Source organism: Rhipicephalus microplus, chromosome 3 (genome assembly GCF_043290135.1).
Source record: "Rhipicephalus microplus isolate Deutch F79 chromosome 3, USDA_Rmic, whole genome shotgun sequence".
Lineage (NCBI taxonomy): Eukaryota > Metazoa > Arthropoda > Arachnida > Ixodida > Ixodidae > Rhipicephalus > Rhipicephalus microplus.
In genome coordinates, this window is record NC_134702.1 from 161,046,140 (window position 1) to 161,066,096 (window position 19,957).

A 19,957-nucleotide genomic window follows, 5' to 3' on the forward strand; every position below is an offset into this window, starting at 1 on the left:
ATGTTGGACATGCTGTGGGCCCTTCCCTGATTCGCAAAAAGAATACTTCGGCGTATTAGGCATTGAAAAACTATGCTTGCAAAACACAATTATGGATAGATTGTAACAGCCATTGTTGCAGGTATAATTGTTGGTTTCATTACGGCAGTTGAGGTACGCGCTAAAAAACCGAATCCACCCTCGCAATAGAGAAGGCGATGACCACTATGGACGAATAGTCTATCGCGTTCTGTTCTTGAAGATGAAGCTAAAACTTCCTCCAAGATTTTTACTGCGTAGCCTTACGTACGAACATCAGGACCTAAGGAAAAGGCACACCCTAGTGAAAAGTTCCTCACTAATTTTGAAGCCCTTTTAAGTTGACAAAGTGCACTGAGAGTACCGTTTTGAGCCCCTGCATTTGTATCGATCTGCCATTAGAGTGTGGCTGGAATTCACTAGCGACGACCAGCTCAGTTGAGCCAAGTCACGGCCACCAAACCGGTTTGGTTAATAATGACTACATTAGAATGGTGCAATTAAACTTAACTTCCTGTGTCAGCATTGACAGATATGCACTTTTTATTTTGCCTTTTTCGAACAAGCGTGGTGTTGGTAAGCAGGGAGGAAATCAGCAGATCTTCGACGTGGTACTTTTTTTTTCAGAGTTGAAAAACGGGATAAACTCTAACGCTCACTGCGAACTTAACAAGTGAAACTTATTTTACTGCGAAGAATGCTACAACGAAATAAAGTACACACCATAACACTCCACCTCCACCGCGCATTCGGCGCAACCTGAAAGGTTTTTATTGTCGAGAGTATGCTATACCAATTAACTCAAGCAACCACTTGTTCCACTATATCGCGTCAGTTGTGGTTAGGCAGATGACTGCAGTTCAGCAGATTACCCAGACTGACATCATTGTACACCTTTTACGCAAAGCCTTGTAAGATTATGAAGCAAATGTATTGTAACTAACAGCAAACTAACGCAGGATGTTTTGCATATCGGAATACAGCTTTCAGGTTCGCCCGAACAAGTTGTACGAGTGGTCCTCGCACCGAGCATATGATCAGTTGTCCAACGCCTCATGCGTTCTAATTTGTGAAGTAATAATGAATTACTCGAACTCAACAACGAGTGCTTTCACCAAGTTCAGGTACCAAGTGGTTCTTCATATACCAGCCTGTCAAAACACATTTCATGAATTTGTAGAGATGAAAATACGTGACATAATGTCCCAAATTATTGCCGCCAATAAATTTCACTCACGTACACAATTTCTTAAGCACGTTTCATTAGTGTACTTGTTCTGTGTATGACTTGCCGTCACAATTTACACCATGACGGCATGTGTCTCATGAAAACCTAACTGCTGACGAAGTGTCACTGCGACTACTTGGCCGTCAAGTACCATCACAGTTGCATATAGGCTCCTTTCTGTTTTTTGTTTTTTTTTGCTTCCAGCTTGTACACCAGACAGATGGTTCATGTCCTTCGAAAAATTGCGGTGCAGAACATCTAAGATAAGATTACGCTGGTTACGCTAGGAGCTGAGCGGAGCGTTAGTTTGTGAAAAAAGTAGTGTAATCTTTCTGCGTGGATGCATTTCTTCTATATTGATCACGGTGGATGACTGGGCACAAGTTGTTTCCCGGAAAGGTGCTCATTCGTGGGGCGGCTCGAGTGGCACGGCTGTAGCACGCTTTCAAACGAACCACTTGATGTAGAGCCACGCTAGAACACCGGCGCAAAGGCAGTCGTAGCACTTCGTGATCAGGTCCAGAAAACGGCACACTAAGCACCTCTTCCGGACGGGACCTGCGCGTGGCAAGATCAAGAGATACTGCAGCAGCCTTCTTACGGTCAAGCTGGAAGAGTGGACGCTTCAAATACCCCCTTGTATTTACCGGTACCAATGCTTCTGAAAAAAAAAAATGTAGCGGCAGTTATTCAACAATGCACTGTGCAGCCTCACCTAAAACAGAGTTACGAATTTCACTCCGCAACACAAGCCAGCCAGTCCAAATTATTTTTGCTTCCAGGAGTACAGAATTTGGTTTTCTTCAATTATTTCCGGTCATGTATTTTTGGTTTTGGGAACATAAGACTTTTATGTAAGCAAAACTGCCCCGAAATTGATGGGTGTGGTGCAAGGTAAAGGAATACATTGGATGCGCATACATTAGAACGCAAGTTCGCTTAAGAGAATTTGATGTTGGCTTTCAGAATAATAAGTGAAAAATGAAATTAGAGGAATTCACTAAATGAGCAGACAGTTTTGTTGTAAGCAGCTGAGATGGTTAAGGCACGTGGCAGAGCTAATCACAACCACGCTCCTTTTTTTTTTTTTAACGTGACCTGTGAGATCCGTTTCGGGAGCACGAGGAAACGCAAGTTTAGCGCGAGGAGTACACGAAAGATGCACAAATCCTAACGAGCGAGTGCCACTAATAGACACCCAAGGCAAACATTAGGTCGTCGTCAACTGTCTTATTCTACGATACAAACGGCACCACAAAGGGTAGCCAATAATGCAATTATATAAAACGTTTGTTTACGTAGGCAGCATGGTATAAGCAACATAATTTCGGTGTGGAGACTACGCCCCGCGCCGCGTCGAGATAATGCTCGTCACTTTGAGTGCTTCCAGGGGCATGGAGTTTCCTAAAACTAGAGGGGTCTCAAGCGCTGAGATCATTCAGCGACTATGGCAATCATGGGCAGTACACAAATTTGCCTATTCTTGGCGCTTGCGGATTTCGAACTCACCAGTGACTTTGTTCCTTGTTGTGTTATAATTTCATTTCGAATAAAAAAATACAGACCATTGTGAATTTCGTGAGCCCATTAGAAAGGATGAGCCTAAAAGCGTAAGTGGTGAAGTGCGACTGCTGAACAATTGCCGATTCTCATATCGCGACAAAGCAGCTCTAAGCCACGTGAATCCAAGCGGAGCAAAAAGTGCCAAGTTTATGCAAATTTATGTACTACCCATGATTCCCAGGCTGGCTGAAGTAGTGTGCGTTGAAATTTCCATAGACACTAGTGCCAGAGTTCCGTCTAGTGTATTTACAGAAAACTCTGACTCTAGGCCCCCAGTGTGCCTCATTGCGTGCTCCCCCTTAAGGATGTTGCCATTTTTTTTTTTTTTTTTTGAAGCAGCTGACGCCACCATGACTCCATTTCTTGCTGCGAGGGCCGCACCTCTGAATGGAACAGCTGTAGAGCGGTGGGGTGTCTGTCTGATACCGTGTGCTCAAATATGGGTGCCGCGCCAAAGTGGACGCCACAAACCTCCTCACCCTAAAGCTGACTAAGTGCGCACCAAGGTAACCTCTAGAGACCACTTCGTCGCAGAGGGCGCCGCGAAACTGCGGCTGGCGCATGTACAACAGGTGACCAGCTGCGTACACAAAGTTTCCTTGATGGCTTGCGAATGAGTGAACACCGTGGAGCAGTGTTGCCATTCCATAATTGGAATTATTCCGGAATCACTCCACATTTTCGTGACAACCGAATGGAATAGGAATCGAATAGTGGCAAATATTCGAGAAATAAAATGGGAATGGAATTAAGCATATTTCTGTCGGAGTGGAATTACGCCTAATACCAAAAATGGAGCCCGTTTTCGGGCTGTTTTTCAAACTTTAAACGTTTGTAAATCAAAGCCTCGAGTGTAACAATAAAGGAGCATTTTTAAAATTGTTTGGCAGCTTACAAGCACGATCCATTTATAAGCAACGCGCCTGCTACAAGTTTTTCTTATATTGACTATGTTGCACGGAAGTTTGTCTATATTTTTGCCTAACCACAGTCCGGCGGAACGACAGCGGCAGCATGCTCCCCTTTCCCCTCCCCCACCTTCTTTCGGCCTTGTGATTTTTTTTTTTCACCCTCGGTGGCACCCCAGCTACAGTCCCCAGCCGTCTGCTGTGTTCACACGCTTCACGTCTTAGTGCTAGCTTCTGGCACCGGCGGCTGACCCGGAGGCATGTTCTCTCTCTCTCTCTCGCTCTAAGTGATCTTATACAGAAAAAAAAGAAAAGTGACGCCCGTAACTGTCTATCCTTAAGATGACAGCTCAAGAGGTTGCTACAGGTATGTGGTAAAGGTAATAAAAGGTATAAGAGGGAAAATATAAGAGAAGAAATAAAAATGGAAAGTAGGACACATCTGATCCGCCTCCCTTAGCGCTCGCCCGAACCACCGCAACTGCTAACCGTCCGTAAAAGCAGTCAAGATCGGGAGAAGATCCACCGAGTTAGGAGAGCTACGATGTGAAGAGATGTTATGAGCACACGAAAAAAAAAAAAATCGCTTCTCCAAGTTGTGACATGTATTAACGCTGGCGCGACGCTTTTTTTTTCACTGGGAGATCACCTCCTCCTCCCCCTCGCCAGTTTCGCAGTATTGTCCCCCCTGTAACACATGAGCGCCTTTGCCCGTCTTTAGGTCTGTCTTTAGGTCAGCGCAGCACACAGTCGTACACGATCACATGTGTGTGCCCCCCCCCCCCCCCCACTCCGTACAGAGAATGAACTTTTGAAAGCATTGGTTCCGGAAGCCGCCTGAAGTAAGAAAGTCCACGTAACCACGGCCAACGCGGTGCCTCCCTGACCCCCCCCCCCCCCCAAAAAAAAAATAAAAAAAATAAAAACCCACGCGGTGCACTAAACCTATGTTCGCTCTGTTGTAGAGCGGGAGAAGGAGAGGGGGGATGCACCGCTGCCGCTGCGCGTGTAGGCAGCTAGAGAAGCCCTACCATAATGCACTGCCACACAGGCTCCTTCGTACAGCGGTTCACGCTTGAGCAGCTCATGTTTGAGAAGAGTAACACATAGGAAGACGGCAATTGCCTCATCTCTCTTTTTTGAAAGAACCAACCCTTGAAAACGCCATTCAGTCCCAATTTGGGTTTTAAAACTAAACAACAAATTGCTCATTTAGCTTTTACATTGTATTGCAAAAGTTCGATGAATAAGGCCAACAAAATAAAGTTTTTTGTTGCGCCTAGCTTGTACTGCTTGCGACCTTTACTGTAGCATTTAGAAGTCTCATGAACGCTTAAGCACTTTTTAAGACGCAAGACTGGTGACCAAAAAACTAGTGAACGATTGCCGAACGTGTTCGGAAGATTAAAAAAAATCGGTGGATGAAGACCTGGAAATAAGGCGTTCCTGAATTTCGAGCAGAGAGGTCGCCATCCCGCACTGCCAGTGCTCCGGGGTGGGATCATTTCATTGTTATCGTTATCTCTCTTTTTTTTTTGTAACTTCGCTTGGTTTGAGAATGGCAGACTGGGCTTGTTAGTTTAACAAACTTCAAGTTAAGGACACAAATACGACATTGACGAAGAGAGACAATACACACACTCGGAGCGCCACTTCCAACAAAGATTTATTTCGAAAGAGCATAGAACATATATAGTCGTACTGATTAGTCGTACTGATAAATTAGTACAACTCATCATTGACGCCGAGAAAATGATCGAATTAGGTGATCTATGCACCAGCGTAGCCTCCATTTCATTATCGTCAAAAGAGTTACACTACTTTAATGTGACTGCACATTGGGACAAGGTGACGATGCGCGGGGTGTGTATATATGTTCGGCGCTCTTTAAAGATGAATCATTGTTGTAAGTGGCGTTCCGTGTGTGTGTATTGACTCTCTTCGTTCGGGTGGTATTCACTCCTTAAACTTCAAGTTCGCTTGGTTCCTACTACTCGGCACATATTCGTGTTTTCATTGGCAAGCAAATAGGACATTGCGCAGTAATTTTCTACACCCTTGATAGATACTACTGTCATATGATGCTAAAACTAGTCATACAGGCCTGAGCACATGCTCTATCGAAGTCGAAGGCCACAACGCTTTCTCTAGGTTGATCTTTAGTTAGCCAAAGCAAAAAGAAGGCGTTGTGTAAAAGCGTTAACAAAGAAAAACCGTGGCACAAGTTGGCATACCAACAAATGCATTATCCCAACATATCCTGAGAGGAGAAACCAATTGTCCCCGCACATTGGTTCTCATTGATATCCCACAAGAAAGGGGCTGTTATGCACGGCCTCATCTTTATCTTGCGAGCAGTTTAGTACTTGACACACCTAAATAACCTTTGCGACAAGGAACATTGCATATACCTGCGCACAGGCGAACATAAAGTTCTCCTTACCCCATCCAAGCTTGTGAGGCCCGCTTGACAAGCTTGAGGGCTGACGAGCAGTGCGGCCTTGTGTTCCATACTGGATGCAAAGGCACAAGGTGCCAGAGCGGTGGTGCACTGTTCAATATAATACCAGCAGATGTATGGTGTTTTGTTACTATACTATACTATATGTGGTGGTTGAACTGCTGCTACGGGAACCACTATAGGGTGGTTTTACTGCGCAAGATATGCCACTAAGCTACTTCCCCCGACCTTGGTAACGTGTTTTTATTGCTTTTGCAGTTCTCAATGCTGAAGACACCTTTTTAAAGGTATAATTCATTTTTAACTCAATATAACTGTCAAGATGCATTTTCCACATTGAGGAATTCAAGGAATGAAATCGAACGGCCGCGCCATTCCTGGAGGGGGCATGGACCATTTTTTTTTCATCCGAGGATTTAAAAGGAATGGAATCGCGGCGAATGTCAATTCCCCGGAATGGGATCGGAATGGAATAGAGGCGCCCATTTTGCAGCACTACTGTGGAGGCAACTGCGGCGTAGACCACACGGGCCGTTTTTTCGGTCTTGAAAAATGGGGCATGCATTTCTAGCTTTAGTTGCAAGCGTGCGCGCTACTCTAAAATACAAGGCGAAAAAAATGAAGGAATGCGTGCCTGCCTCATCGCACTCGGTCTTCTTAGGTCCTGTCTTCGCAGTGCCCCTTCGATTCCATGCCACAAAACAGCGGCCGCCGCATCTGTTGAAACCGAAGATTATCTGGACGCCTTCTCAGTCGGGGCGAGTGAAGACTGTTCAAACCTAAATTATTTTGTTGCACAACGTGATAGAGAGGTATTTCAGATAAGAAATACCCTGCAGAGCAACTTATGTTTTTTGCAGCTGTGCAAACGTGCTGCACCACATAGTTATATTTTGTTTCGCTGTATCGATACGCGTAACAAAATATAACTACGATACGATAGATGGCGCCACCAGTACATAACGCACTGCGGCACTAATGCTGACTCTTCCAGCTGGCCGGTAACTGGACTACGCATTGAGGGACACTCAAGCTTTGTCCGCAAATCTTCGTTGCATGCGCGAAACTAAACACCGACAAGAGAGACGCGACACAGGCATTTGTGTGTTGTCTTCGTCGATTCGGTGTTTAGTTTTGCACCTGTTTTGCATCTGTGCCAACTAGCCCTATCCGCTTGTTTACAACGTCTCTTCATCACTCACTGTGCCCGTCATCAAAAGTGCGTTGCCGCTTGGGTCCGGACTGCACCAGCACATCGGAAGACGGGGACGTCGGGAATTCGCTGCTGCGTTTCCTGCTGCCACTTCTCTCAGTGCGCGCCTCGAAGACTGGGCAGCCCCTGTGTTGCCTGTCGTGCGACACGGAATCTCCGCAGTAGGACTCTGCGGCACTTTCCCCAGGCAGCGTGAAGATCAGTCGCCTACGCCGTAGCCTCGGGGACAGCTTTTCCTCCGGGCTAGGACAGCCGGAATTATCGTCCGGCGGTCGCATGTCCTGCCTGCCGACGCGAACCGACTGCTACTGTTGTTGTAGTAGTTGTTCCCCTATTGATAGTGGCGTATACCCACTATGGGAGATTAGCCAAGAATCGAGTGGTTTTAAATATTACTGTTCAGATTTGTAATAATAAATGTATAACAGAAAATTTACCGATAGTCTAGGAAAGTGTGGTGCTTAATGTAATGAATACAAATATTTACATGAACAAATTTATCCTTAGAACAGAGCAATAATCTAATTTTATACGTATATAATTATGCGGACATGCTAGGATAATGGGACTGGTTATTTAGTCAACCTACTGGTTTCATCAATATAGTCTCGGATGGCCGCGCATTAGTGAAACCAGAAATGGAAGCCCCAAAAGACAAAATGACAGGCACAGATAAGTCCATACCAATACCACGTAAAGGTATTTCTAAACGGGTTTTTCGTAATGTGTTAAACCGCCTGCAGGTCAAAAAGAAATGATCTATTGTTTTCAGTTCATCACAAAAAACACTGTGGCAAAGGTGCCTGAGCAGACCTGTGTTTACAGAAATTTAGATTTGGTACCCGGCAACGCAGCCTTGTGATAGCTACTTCTTGTTTACGAGTGGGGCAAAGGTCTCTTCGCCAGGGATATAATAAATGGCGATGTTCTGTAGAGTTTGTTAGTGCTGAACCTTGGAAGACTTCCATAAGCGTACGTCAGCGGAATCGAGCAGCAGTCACATAAGCGGCTGCTTCCGTTGCAGAACACGACGTTGATGATGATTATCGAGATGCCATTGATGATAATGAAGATGCAAGTCTGTTGCACCTGGCCATACAAGCGTCTTCCAGATGTATTTTTTCACACAAATACGTGTGCTCGGATAATATGAACGTGAAAAATTCAGAATACCTCACGTGGATTCAATCTTCGCGATAAGAGGCACTACGCCTGCGTGGTGACGGACCCATGACAGATTTTGAGTACGTGTGATTATGGTAACAAAAAGCCGGTAGGCGGCACAAGCGACCTTTGAACAGTAGATATTGAAGGAAGTGGATAAAGCCTTTTTTGTTCTCGGTGCCGACTGAGCCGGTCTCCGTGGCAGAGCGCCAGGTCATTCGGATTTGGTTCCTGGGACCACTCCACGGCTCAGCCAGCACCAAGAACAAAGACGGCTTTATCCACCCCCAGATGAAGCATTAACCCAGGCCCAAGTGACTACACTACGAAGGGCTCAGACTCATTGTATACTCAGCCCGAGGAGGCTGGCCGCAGTAGTGAAAGATGAAAAGCTACACAAGTGTATTACCTGTGGCCTAGCACAGGCAGTACAAGACAACGTATTATGGGGTTGCCCCAACCACCCTCCACCCGAGGAGCTCCTGCAGTCATCTCCCTCACCGAAAGTCTCGGAAAGGTCCTTAAGGAGCCCGAACATGCATATACAGGCCAAGCTGGCGAACTGGTCTGCTAGTTTTGCGGCCGCTTGGGCACCAACCTAGCCCCCGTCAAACTTGGTTTCCTCCATTTCCCCTCACCTTCTGAATAATAAAGTTTATTCCTCCTCCTCCAGGAAGTAGGCGTAGGTGACGACTGTATAGTTTTGGGGAGAAATATACAGAGAAAATACAGCGTTAATGGGATGAGAAGGAATAAGTAGCAATGACAGCGTTGAAATTAACAAGAGAATGAGACAGGAATGTCCTTTCTCCCCGCTGTTATTCATGCTCTACATGGTGAGGATGGAAAAAGTGCTGGAAGGCAGCAACATTGAATTCAATCTGTCACACAAACAGGCTGGCGCGATGGTTGAGCAGAAGCTTCCAGGTCCATTTTATGCAGGCGATATTGTCGTATTCGGGGACAGTCAAGACAATATACGGCGGCTGGTAGATATATGAGGAATGGAAGACGAGGCCCTAGGGCTAGGATTTAGTGCAAAAATTTGTGGATTTATGGTATTCTATGATCACAAAGACCAGGAGGTCTCAATACAGGGCTAAAAGTAAGCGAGTACAAGTACCTCGAAGTATAGATCAGTGAGGGAGATACATATATGGAAAGTCGGGAAAAAACATCGGCAGCAAAGGAAAAGAGGAATGCTGCAATAATGAAGCACTGAGCGTTATTGGGGTGTAATATATTAGGCACAAAGTGCTTCGATGTCTTTGGAAAGGCGTAATGGTTGCAGGGTTTACATTCGGGAACTCAGTGGTGTGCACGAATTCAGAAGTGCAATCAGACATGGACGTAAATCAAAGCGCTGTGGGATGTCCCGCATTAGCGCTCACGGGAAGACGACGAATGAGGCTTTAAAGGGAGATATGAAATGTACAGGCTTTGAAGTAAGGGAGGCTCAGAGCAAAGTGAGATTTGAAGAGAGGCCTAGAAAAATGAAGGAAAGCAGACGAGCAGCGAAGGTGTTCAGGTATTTGTATAAAAAGAGCGTGGACAGAAAGTGGAGAAAAGGAACTATGTGGCTGACTAGTAAATATACGGCTAGAAGTGTGGGCGGCACAGCAACAAAAAGCCTTAAGCAAAAAATCAGAGAGGCCGAGGGGATTCATTGGATGACAGCAATATAAAAGAAGCCGGCCCTCAGTAACTGCCTTAAAGGCAAGAACGAATTAAAGTGGGAGAGGATTTATGATAATTCAAGAAGAAGCGCGTTACTGTTCAAAGCGAGGTCAGGTTGCCTTCGAACGCGTAGTCATAAAGCGAGATTCAGTAAAGAAGAAGAACAATGTACCTGCTGTGGGGGAGTTAAGCAAACGATAGGGCATAGTCTGATTGAATGCGGTGATATCCACCCAGGTATACGCATGGGTAAAGCCCTCATGAGCCTTGACGTTTCATGAACAAACATAGAAAGCTGAACATGTCCCCGATAGAAGCAAGTAAGATACGGTTAGAGTATTGGTGGAAGAAAAGTAGAGACAAAGGACAGAAATAGTGGGAAAATAAGGTCATTCTGCCTGAAAAGGCAGAGAGATGGAGCACAAATTTACATTTGTTTTTGAATTGATCTCTTTAATTGAAGGTCAACATAAAAAGAAAGGTTTCTTTTTATTTTTTCTAGCAAGTCTGGTGGCACACATGTGAACACCCAGTTATAAAGGGGACGCTCATAGCATCCATGCATCCAATAAATATTGGCTATGCGTTATGACGTCTACATGCATATTTAAGAAAAAAAATCTTTTTGCTGTATAGGACAACGAGAAGCTAAATATTTAAAGGGACTGTCCACAGCATGCAGAAAACGAAATTATGTTTGTGGCTCAAATTAAAATATCGTTCATCACAACGACGAGAACGAGCATGCTTTCATGCCAGAAAATGGAATTATTTTACCTTGATGTTGAAGGTCGATAAAAATTACCACTAGTGTCACTCAACAGCGAATGTGGTCAATCTTGACAATCTATTGGTAGGACAAGAAATCCTTGCAGGCACACATATTTTGCTTAGAAACAAACACGTTTAAATTCAGTTGGTCTTTTATGCACTTGCGCCAGCTTCACGTAGCGCCAAAGCCCGATTCTTGCTATTTTTCTCTCACGTGTTGAAAGAGGCGCCTGGTGGCGCTGTCGGAGGTGTATTTGCTTGCCTGCCTGCCAACGGCGAAGAAACGCGACCACGTCGTCCGCGGCCGCTTATGAGAACAACAAAAAAAGTGTGTGCGTACCTTAAACGACCACCGAGGTAGTTGTTTTATTAATAAACAAACTGGATGAAGCCTGCGAAAACCGCACGCGGATTCTGTTTTCAACTTTCCCCGGCACCGACCAGTGTTGTGGGCATTCATCTCACCGATGAAAGAAGACATATCACGGATGGAATTATTGTGTTTTAAAATTTTGAATGCATTTTATAGAGAAACCGCTGCAAGGTTAGACACTTCACATGGTACCCTTTTGATTGCGGCACAAAACAGGAGAGCAAAGGAGGACGGTAGAGAATCCATTTAAGATAATTAAAGAACGCAAATTTCATGCATGTGCTGATCGTGACATTTTCAACGCTGTTTTGGATAATGGAATTATAGGTTACTATATTTTCATAATTTGTTCTCGTGAGATTACTATCAACATTCCACTGTGTATGTTTATCAGGTGTAAAATTGTTGTGGTCTGCGAGGACGCACGAATTACAACACAAAAGCAGTGCAAGCATATACTATATCGAATGGTCTGATACTGTTAATAAAAAAAGTGTGCTTGGAGAAATTTCTTAATTCTTTTTTATATATGCGGAAATCTCTATAAAAATCAGTAGATTTGAAAGCGAAAGCTCTAAATAATGCTCAATTTTATGCCATCCAGTTTCACAATTCGATATCACCCAACACGGGAGGCTTCGTGTGCGGTCGACGCGATAGACTCCATGTCCAGGCCACCCTAGCAGACCTTTCGCATTTTCAGGTGTAGGTTAGTGGCACATACAATTCCACGGTAGGTTTTGGGTGTATCCAAGTTATATTATGGGGTTCGGAAGGAATTAAAAAAAAGTTTCTCAACTTGGGATCATCCAGAGTAAAAGAAATATTGTGATCGTTGTCATGATTATGTTAAAAAAGTTTCGTTGTCTTGTTTAACGAACTGATGTGACGACGACAGTATTTCATCCTGGCGACACGGCAAAATACTTAATCACCTCTGTTCTAGACAAAACGCTTGTTCTAATTACGAAGTGATGTTAACAAGTGAAGTAACTAAGTGAATACGGCAATCAATCGGCCGTATTACATTACGTTAGTGTTTTTCACAGTCATGCCAGATCCCTTCGTCCCTTAAAAACAAGGAGAGCACGTGTCTGGAGCCCTTCTTCAGAGATGCTTCATATTTTCGCGTAGTTTCCACATGCTCACGATCATTCCATATAATAAAGTCAACCATAGCACGTCCTCGTATATGTTTATTAATCGTATTACTCATACGCAATGAAGGACGAAAACGAGGGAACGTAGCATCGCATTAATTGGATATGAAATTGACTCTCGAGATTGACCTTACAAAAGAAATAATAGCGCTAGTAAACTACTAATACACTTAAAATTGTATAGCGTGAAAAATGAACACCATCACCCCGTAAGTTAGGAGCACTCCCAAACCACAAAAGCCGCTGAAAATCGTACGGGTCATGCCAAGGTCTCCGTTTGGAGATCGCACATGAAAGCTGGGAGTACGGACAAAATGCGCTAACCCATAAGTTGAGTGTGCATCGTCATAGAAAAAAAAAGAGGTAAATTAGTGAAAGTGAAATCGTACCCAACTCTCTTTTACGGTGGCACACAAAAGCAAAAAAAAAACAAAAAAAAACAAGTGGCATTTTTATATGTGCAGCCGCGAGAAAAACCACCTTCGTGATGATTCAAATGACCACCACGATGATGGGGGCCTGTCCGTGCAGCCAGTGTCACTTTGTCACCACACTTGGCACCTGTTGCGTGGGTTCATCACATCGTCTTCCTTGCAGTGGAAGACGGATGCAAATGCCTACAAATGAGAGCAGAAGTCAAAATTACCTATCATTAAGATACCACTGAATTCGAAATGTGAGCGCAGATGCACGTTCGTTTTCATTTAGCAATACAACATTGAATTAAAAAGTTTAAGAGGGATCTATGAGTGTACGATTATAGGGCACTATTTTTCAAGTTTCAAGCACGCCATGCACTCTCTTAATTTTCATGCTGCACATTTTTTGCTGTTCTCCCGCACCAAGTCCAAGGTGCGCTGCAATAACTGATGGGTGATTGAAGATGTGCAGAGAAAGAGAAAAACAGGAAAACTTAAGAAGAGAGAAAGATAACACACGGTAAGAAAGCGAGTGTTTCCATTCGGCTATCGAGGTACGGTTAATAGCGTAGCTCAGCTCTCTATGATACGCCATAGCAAGAAAGTGTGAAATACGATGTCAATTTTATTGAGCAAATGGAATGTTGTTCTAACTCTCTTGCCACTTTTCCCGTTAAAAATTTTGGACAAAGACCATCGAACCGCACCTTTTTGTTTCTCGTGATATCCTGTTTTTTCATTCACCTCGAAACTGCGCTTATGCTAAACATTCTCATCGCATGACCAGCAACTTACCCCTGTCGGTAAAGTGGAAAATGAATGACAATCCTGTTTTACACGTACCAATAAAACATCTTCATCAGCCTGACTGCGGCCATGGACAAGTACATGAGTTTTTCATATATATTTAACTAGGTGTTGTACTTCGTGTGGTCAAAGCATGTACTCGGTGATTAGTTCTTAGTGATTAGTGCAGCTACTGACCGAGACTAGGTGATTAGAAGTGAGATGCAAAAATACATAAAATGAAGTTTGTATGAGTACACAAGCTATTTGCTCATAATATTTCCCGATGGAATTGAGAATACTATCAACCTTTATGGCATACTGGTTTTGATGAGTTTCAGACTGGTAATGGCGAAACCTTCTGCGATAAGGCCAAGTATCACCACATTACTGAAACATGCCCATTTCAGAAGAAGTGGAAGACATATAAAGTGGTATTTCTTAATAAAAGTACACCCTCTTCTGTCCATTGCCGAGAAAGGCTCCGCAGCCGATACACACACCAGTGCAGCGTAAGAACACTCACTAAGTAATGGCTCAGTTAGCGAAGCACACAGAAGGCGGAAGGGTGGTGCAGGGAGATATCTTCGCGTTTTATCGTCAGAAAGCGCCAGCAGTACATACAAAGGCTAGTCAAGCTGGAAGTAACCATGACTTCTTCCCTCTGGAAAGCAGTTTGCTCGCGCTGAAGTGCCGGTGTGCGACTGCTTACTTGATTGTTGCTTCGCAGTATGGGCCTAGCTGTACCCTTGTTTCATTGCTATAGGGCTACACACCTTGTTTCACAGAAATTTCGGTGTTGGCGTCGATACATGAGTCTGTGCTGGCGTCGTTGGTTGTCAGTGTGAATTGTGGGAAGAATGTCATTTAGGGTGAGTAATCTCCTTCGGCACGAAAAACGAATACAATTGTACCGTGTCGAACGTTGCCTCATACACTCGTCATGGGTCTTTCGCGCCTTCCCACGAAAAAATATGGGTAGTGGGTCCTACTCAAACGTAGTACGCATTACAGTATAATTTGACAACTTCATGATTTACGTGCGCAAATGCTGCTTTACCGAAGCCAGGCTTGAAAGTATAATTTCTTAGCGCCGAGAAACGAAAATATACGAATAAGGGAAGACACCCATGTTTATCGCCTGTCCTTCTTTTTCGGCGATAAGAACTCATTTCGTCATGTCATACAAACTCGACTACGACTCCATTCTTCGAAGGCAGGCTAGTAACTCAGAAAATAATGTAAATTGGTCCCGCTTACAGTACCGCGTGCAATACTGTTGAAGGTGAAACGCGAGCGTCCTTGAAGTTTTGTTAGGAACCATTGCTAGGACACAATATCTAAGGCTGCTAGATAGGCCATTTGTTGCGTCTTACAGCCTTGGTGTCCGGAACTCGACCCTGCAACTACACACATACCCTGGAGTTCATAAGAGCCACGTTGAGCCGTGCAGCCGGTGACAGAGCCCTATCCGAATCCGTCGATGCTGCCAGGTCCACTAATCGCGGTGCGTGCTCGCAGTGAGCCACCGCGTAGTTGACGAAGAAGAGTTCGAGGGAGTTCTTGCCTGGCAGCTCCACGATGTTGGGGCCATCACGCAGCTCAGGGTACTAGAATGACAAGAACAGAGGTGCAAACACACATTGTGTAAACATCGTTACACAATTTAGCAAAGATTTAGGTGAAACCTGTACAGGTGTATTATTGAGTGGTAGCTAAATAAAAAAAAAGTAATCTTCAATAATCCGTTGTTCTAACACGGGAAACGTTGTCGGTTGAGCGACGGGTGTTTGTCTCAACCCTTATATTCGTTACTCTGTATTTTACCGATGCCATATCCGAAGCGAAATTGTCAGTAAGTCGAAATTTCGTGCACTCCATCCTGACACATTTCTGCGCGACGAAAAAAAAAACACCGAGGTTGTTTGAGCTGGCATAAATACAGTCATGAGCAATACGATAAAGAACCGCAGAATTGTGCCTAATTAAAAATTCATTGTACTGATATGTACGTGACGTGCTTTTTTGTTGATGTGTAATTCTGACTGCTTTAATTACTAATTTTTTGCAGGGTCGTAAGCGAATGGAATGAACTGATCAATGATGTGGTGTTGCCACCATCACTAAATTTGTTCATGTCCCATATTGTGTAACTTGTGTATATTCTTTTTCATTATTAACAATTGTATTTGGGGCGTTGTTTTAATAATGCTTGAAGCGTACTTTATCCGATATTGTTTTATTTATTGATACTGCAGGCCAATATGCTGGCCCATGCAGGAGGGGCAAATACAATAATACAATGACAAAGCATTCACAAAAAGACTGACAATGCAAGAAGAAAAACGTACAGTGCAAGACGCTTGCTTCGCAATACAATTTACACAAGTGATGGCAACGAAAAAATCTTAAGACAATAACAGAGCACTACACACAGCATGGGATTCACGACACAATTGTGAGAAATGTTTAAACACTGATCATATTTATATTAAATATTAGGAGACGCGGTTTTCGAATTCTTTAGTAAAATTTTCCGATTGTATGACGTGAACCGGTAAAGAGTTCCATTCTTTTATGGTGCGCGGAAAAAAAACTGTTCATGTGAGATTTGGTTTTGGTGAATATAGGCGTGAGAGAAAAGCTGTGTCTGTGTCTAGTCGACCGTGTGTTTAGGGGTACTGAAAAGTGAGGCTTCTGAAGGCCAATTTTCACTTTTATTATGTTGTGCAGGAACTGCAGGCGACTAAATTTACGGCGATGTTCTAGTTATCTTATTTTAATGGTAAGCATTAGAAGTGAAGAAGAATGTTCTCTTTTGTATTTTCCAAAAATAAATCCAACAGCCTTCCTCCGCACATGCTCCAAATTCATGATGTCTTTTTTGTTGTGAGGATACCATACAACCGCTGCATATTCAAGTTTTGAGCGCACAATTGCGTTGTAGTCCAAAAGCTTTGTACTCGCCGGAGCTTTGCTAAGCTTTCTTTTCAAAACCCACAATTTGTGCAAGGCCGAAGAGCATGTAAGAGATATATGGTCTGACCAAGTAAGTAAGATATTTGCGTTATCTTTGCACAATATGTTGTTTTCTTTTAGGGGCGAAGGTCCTTACGCGTGGGTCGTACGTTTCGTGTCGTCCTCGTCGTAGTGTTAGCCAGTTTCAAGGTTTCAAAACGCTGCGACAACATATCCATGGAGTCAATGATGATGAGTGGGGCAAAGTTTCCATCAGTTCATCCTTGCTTCCATGCTTCCGTCCGTGCGTTCATCCGTCCGTTTGCTTCACTCCACTCGTCATTCATTTAGTTTAAATGCTGTGAATTTTTTCTCCTGTAGTTTACACTTTTTTTTTCGCCCTACAAGTCGTATCATGTAATTGTATCTCCTTCCGCGAAAAAAAAAAAGGATAGGTGGTTGCAGTATTTGTAAATAAATAAAAATAATGTATTATTATTCTTTGCGTCCACCCTTGCTTAAAGTGGAGTGACTATTCAGTATGCCTAAATAAAGAAACGTTCTTCGCTGCGAAATATGTGTTTTTATTCGAGCATTGAGTGATATGAACACGTTTATGCATGCTAGCTGTTTTTAGCCGCCTCGACTTTTTAAAAGTCACTTCAGTGGTACAGGGGCTTAGGGGAACACGTCAATAACGTTCGTAATGGCAAATATGGCTTCCTAACGCTATAAGTGAGCACGCGTGGGTGCATTCCGCAGTTCGAAAGCACCGCAGTTCTCGATAGGACTAAAGAAAAGCGCAAGCACATAATCTGCTAGGCTGCTAAGTTGGCATGAATGGAACTCGTGCGTAAACATTGATCCATCAGTTACTGTGTCAGAAAGAGAGCTCTATTGTGGAGGTCGGCGCAGCAGGCACAGAGATTGTTCATGTTTAGTTGCATCTTTGCATATTTTTGCATCTGTTTTGATCATTTTTTTTACTATTTTCTGTTCACTCGGGCATATGTAGTAGCCTTCTTGTTTATAAAAGTTTAGTTGGAAATCAGCGCTTGTTGCGTCTTTTTCGTGTTCGTTCGGTGTTATTTTCGTGCTGTTAACCTTAGGTTCCTGGGGCGTAGGCAGAAATACTTTTCAGGGTTAGGGAAACATTTTTGTAATTATCACTTTTTGCTCTGTATGTAATGAGAAAAAAATTTGAGGGCCCGGTGTGCTACCACCTAGCTAACGCCACTGCAGTGTTACCTTATACGATGCTCCTTACTGTTCAAAACAGAACACAGCAAGGTGAAATTATGACGCAGATATAAAGATACTGTTATAAAAATGTAAAGATAAAGATGCTTAATCAGAAAATTTTTAGTTTTATACGTCGCATGCAACCCCCCCCCCCCCCCCCCCAACTACCAGCAAACTAAGGAAGTAGACTAAACACTATGGACCTGACACGTGAATTTGCGGCAAAGGGGGCATGCAATCACGAGCGGTTACAGCTATCCCGAGAACGCAAGCTTACGGCTTCACTCGAGAAATGCGCAGCCTCCAATAAGGGCCGAGATGAGCGAACGACAAAACCTGAAGTCTGGTATTTACTCACACTGTTATCGATCTGCTTGTTCCCTGCATACATGATGGCAATAGCTACACGTAGCCCGCGTTAATTCAGAACAGGTCCAGTTTCCTTTCAGTCCTCATCTTTTGTCTTCAGTACTCACTTCAGCCAAACAATCTAGTCAGCCTAAGTATTTTTGGAATGAAGCAGCACCCGTGCTTTCCAATACACGAGACACTCATATCATCTGAGGTTTTACGCCCCAAAACCGCGATACAATCATGAGAGACGCCGTAATAGATGACTCTGAAAATTTTGACCATCTCGCGTTCGTTAACGTGTATTGGCATCGTATACAGTATTGCGAGCCTCCACCATTTCGTCTGCATTGAAATGCGACCACTGTGGTCGGGATCTAATCAGTGAAATTTGGATCAGCAGCCGAGCATCGTCCGTGCTACGCCATCGCGGTAGACCACAAGACACTAAACGAGAATGCTTCGTGGCATGTTATACCAACAATACAATCCACGAAACCATACAGATATGGCTTATGCCTCGCCAGTATTTCATCGCCGCAAATCGTCTTTCCATCTTTCCGCTCCTCAATACCTTCCATTCAGTTTTGTGGTCCGCAAAAAAAATTAACGGAAATGAAATGCGGTCGCAGTGTTTATTCAAACGATGGGATGCGCCATACGAAGAGGCGATAGCCACATGCACCAGTCTTGATGTGCCCTTCCGTGTGCTGAGCAACACACGGCGGGGCACACGAGGAATGACGTTCTATCAAACATCGAAACCACTCATCTTGTAGCCGGTTCAGCAGAGTGGCTTTTTTGTTTTAGACAGTTTTTGATGGTCGCCATGCTCTTTATTAGTGTCTGACTTTTGTTAAGATATGAAACTATCCCCACATCGGTCTGTTCTCACCAGCAATTATGGGCGCAGATACCTGTCCTAATGCATACTACCCTCCCGGTAAGTATTTTTGTGCATTATGGAAGAACTGTGTTGTTTTTATCAGTAAGTAGATGCCATTGCATCTGATAACGAGAGTAAGATGTTCTGCTTCCTTACAGATACCCTTATGCTTTTAATCTATATGGGAGGCAATCAAGAGAACTTGTCGGGTCTGTTAAAGTTGCAAAGAAGCTTCGCTTAGTCATCACAGGCGTAGGAAGCATTAGTGTTGAACCCCATCTTCCAAAGTTTTTTTAAACTTTGCATCAGTGCACATACATTCATGGCAAAGGCGTTAAAAAATACTGTCTCTTTGGGGACGTACTTATAGCCTTTTCATTTGACTGTCACACCTGATAGCCTAATGCTTGCTTTCGGGCCTTGAAAAACTGCAATTACGGGGAGACGTACTCTAGAAGCACTTGTAGTGCATTTTACATGGCCCATGCAGACAGTGTTGGAGAAAAAAGCTGTCCTCTATGTCAAACGTTACAGGCAAGGAGAGTGGAAAAGCGACTTGCGAAATAGCGGCTTAGAATACGAACTTGGCAAATGAGTTAGGGAATTAGAATAACAGAATCGATGTAGTTGGTAAGCAGTGTTATCAATATACTGGGCGTGCAGACAAGTACATACGAGAGAGAATAAGCAGCATTTGTGGTACGTTCACTTCTCTCGTGTGTACGTTTCTTTACGCCCAATTTTTTAACACCAACAGTCTTATGCCACTTGTTGGTCCT

The 19,957-nt window shown here is 43.8% G+C and overlaps 2 protein-coding genes across 3 annotated transcripts in view; both read right to left on the reverse strand.

The window, feature by feature from the left end:
- Positions 1-799: 799 nt before the first annotated feature.
- On the reverse strand, positions 800-7,717 carry LOC142803416 (uncharacterized). The gene is made up of 2 exons (XM_075888538.1): positions 7,381-7,717; positions 800-1,804 (listed from the first exon to the last, which is right to left on the reverse strand). Exons 1-2 carry the CDS (start codon positions 7,667-7,669, stop codon positions 1,692-1,694), a joined length of 402 nt encoding a protein of 133 aa, XP_075744653.1. The 5' UTR covers positions 7,670-7,717; the 3' UTR covers positions 800-1,691.
- A 4,850-nt stretch (positions 7,718-12,567) lies between these two features.
- The window catches only part of LOC142803983 (uncharacterized), a 58,776-nt gene continuing 51,386 nt past the window's right edge, over positions 12,568-19,957 (reverse strand). For both annotated transcript variants that reach the window (XM_075890390.1, XM_075890392.1), the window contains exons 11-12: positions 15,160-15,351; positions 12,568-13,153 (exon numbers count right to left, since the gene is read on the reverse strand). In XM_075890390.1, the coding sequence (XP_075746505.1) occupies positions 13,082-13,153; positions 15,160-15,351 (264 nt within the window). In that variant the 3' untranslated portion in view covers positions 12,568-13,081. The remainder of the gene's footprint in view (positions 13,154-15,159; positions 15,352-19,957) is intronic.

What these genes read in the sequence shown, in the direction of transcription:
- LOC142803416 (XM_075888538.1), bottom strand. Translation starts at nt 7,669, where the DNA reads ATGCGACCGCCGGACGATAATTCCGGCTGTCCTAGCCCGGAGGAAAAG. An exon ending in CACTTTTGATGACGGGCACA is followed by an intron (nt 1,805 to 7,380) that starts GTGAGTGATGAA and finishes TGCCACGCGCAG; the next exon opens with GTCCCGTCCGGAAGAGGTGC.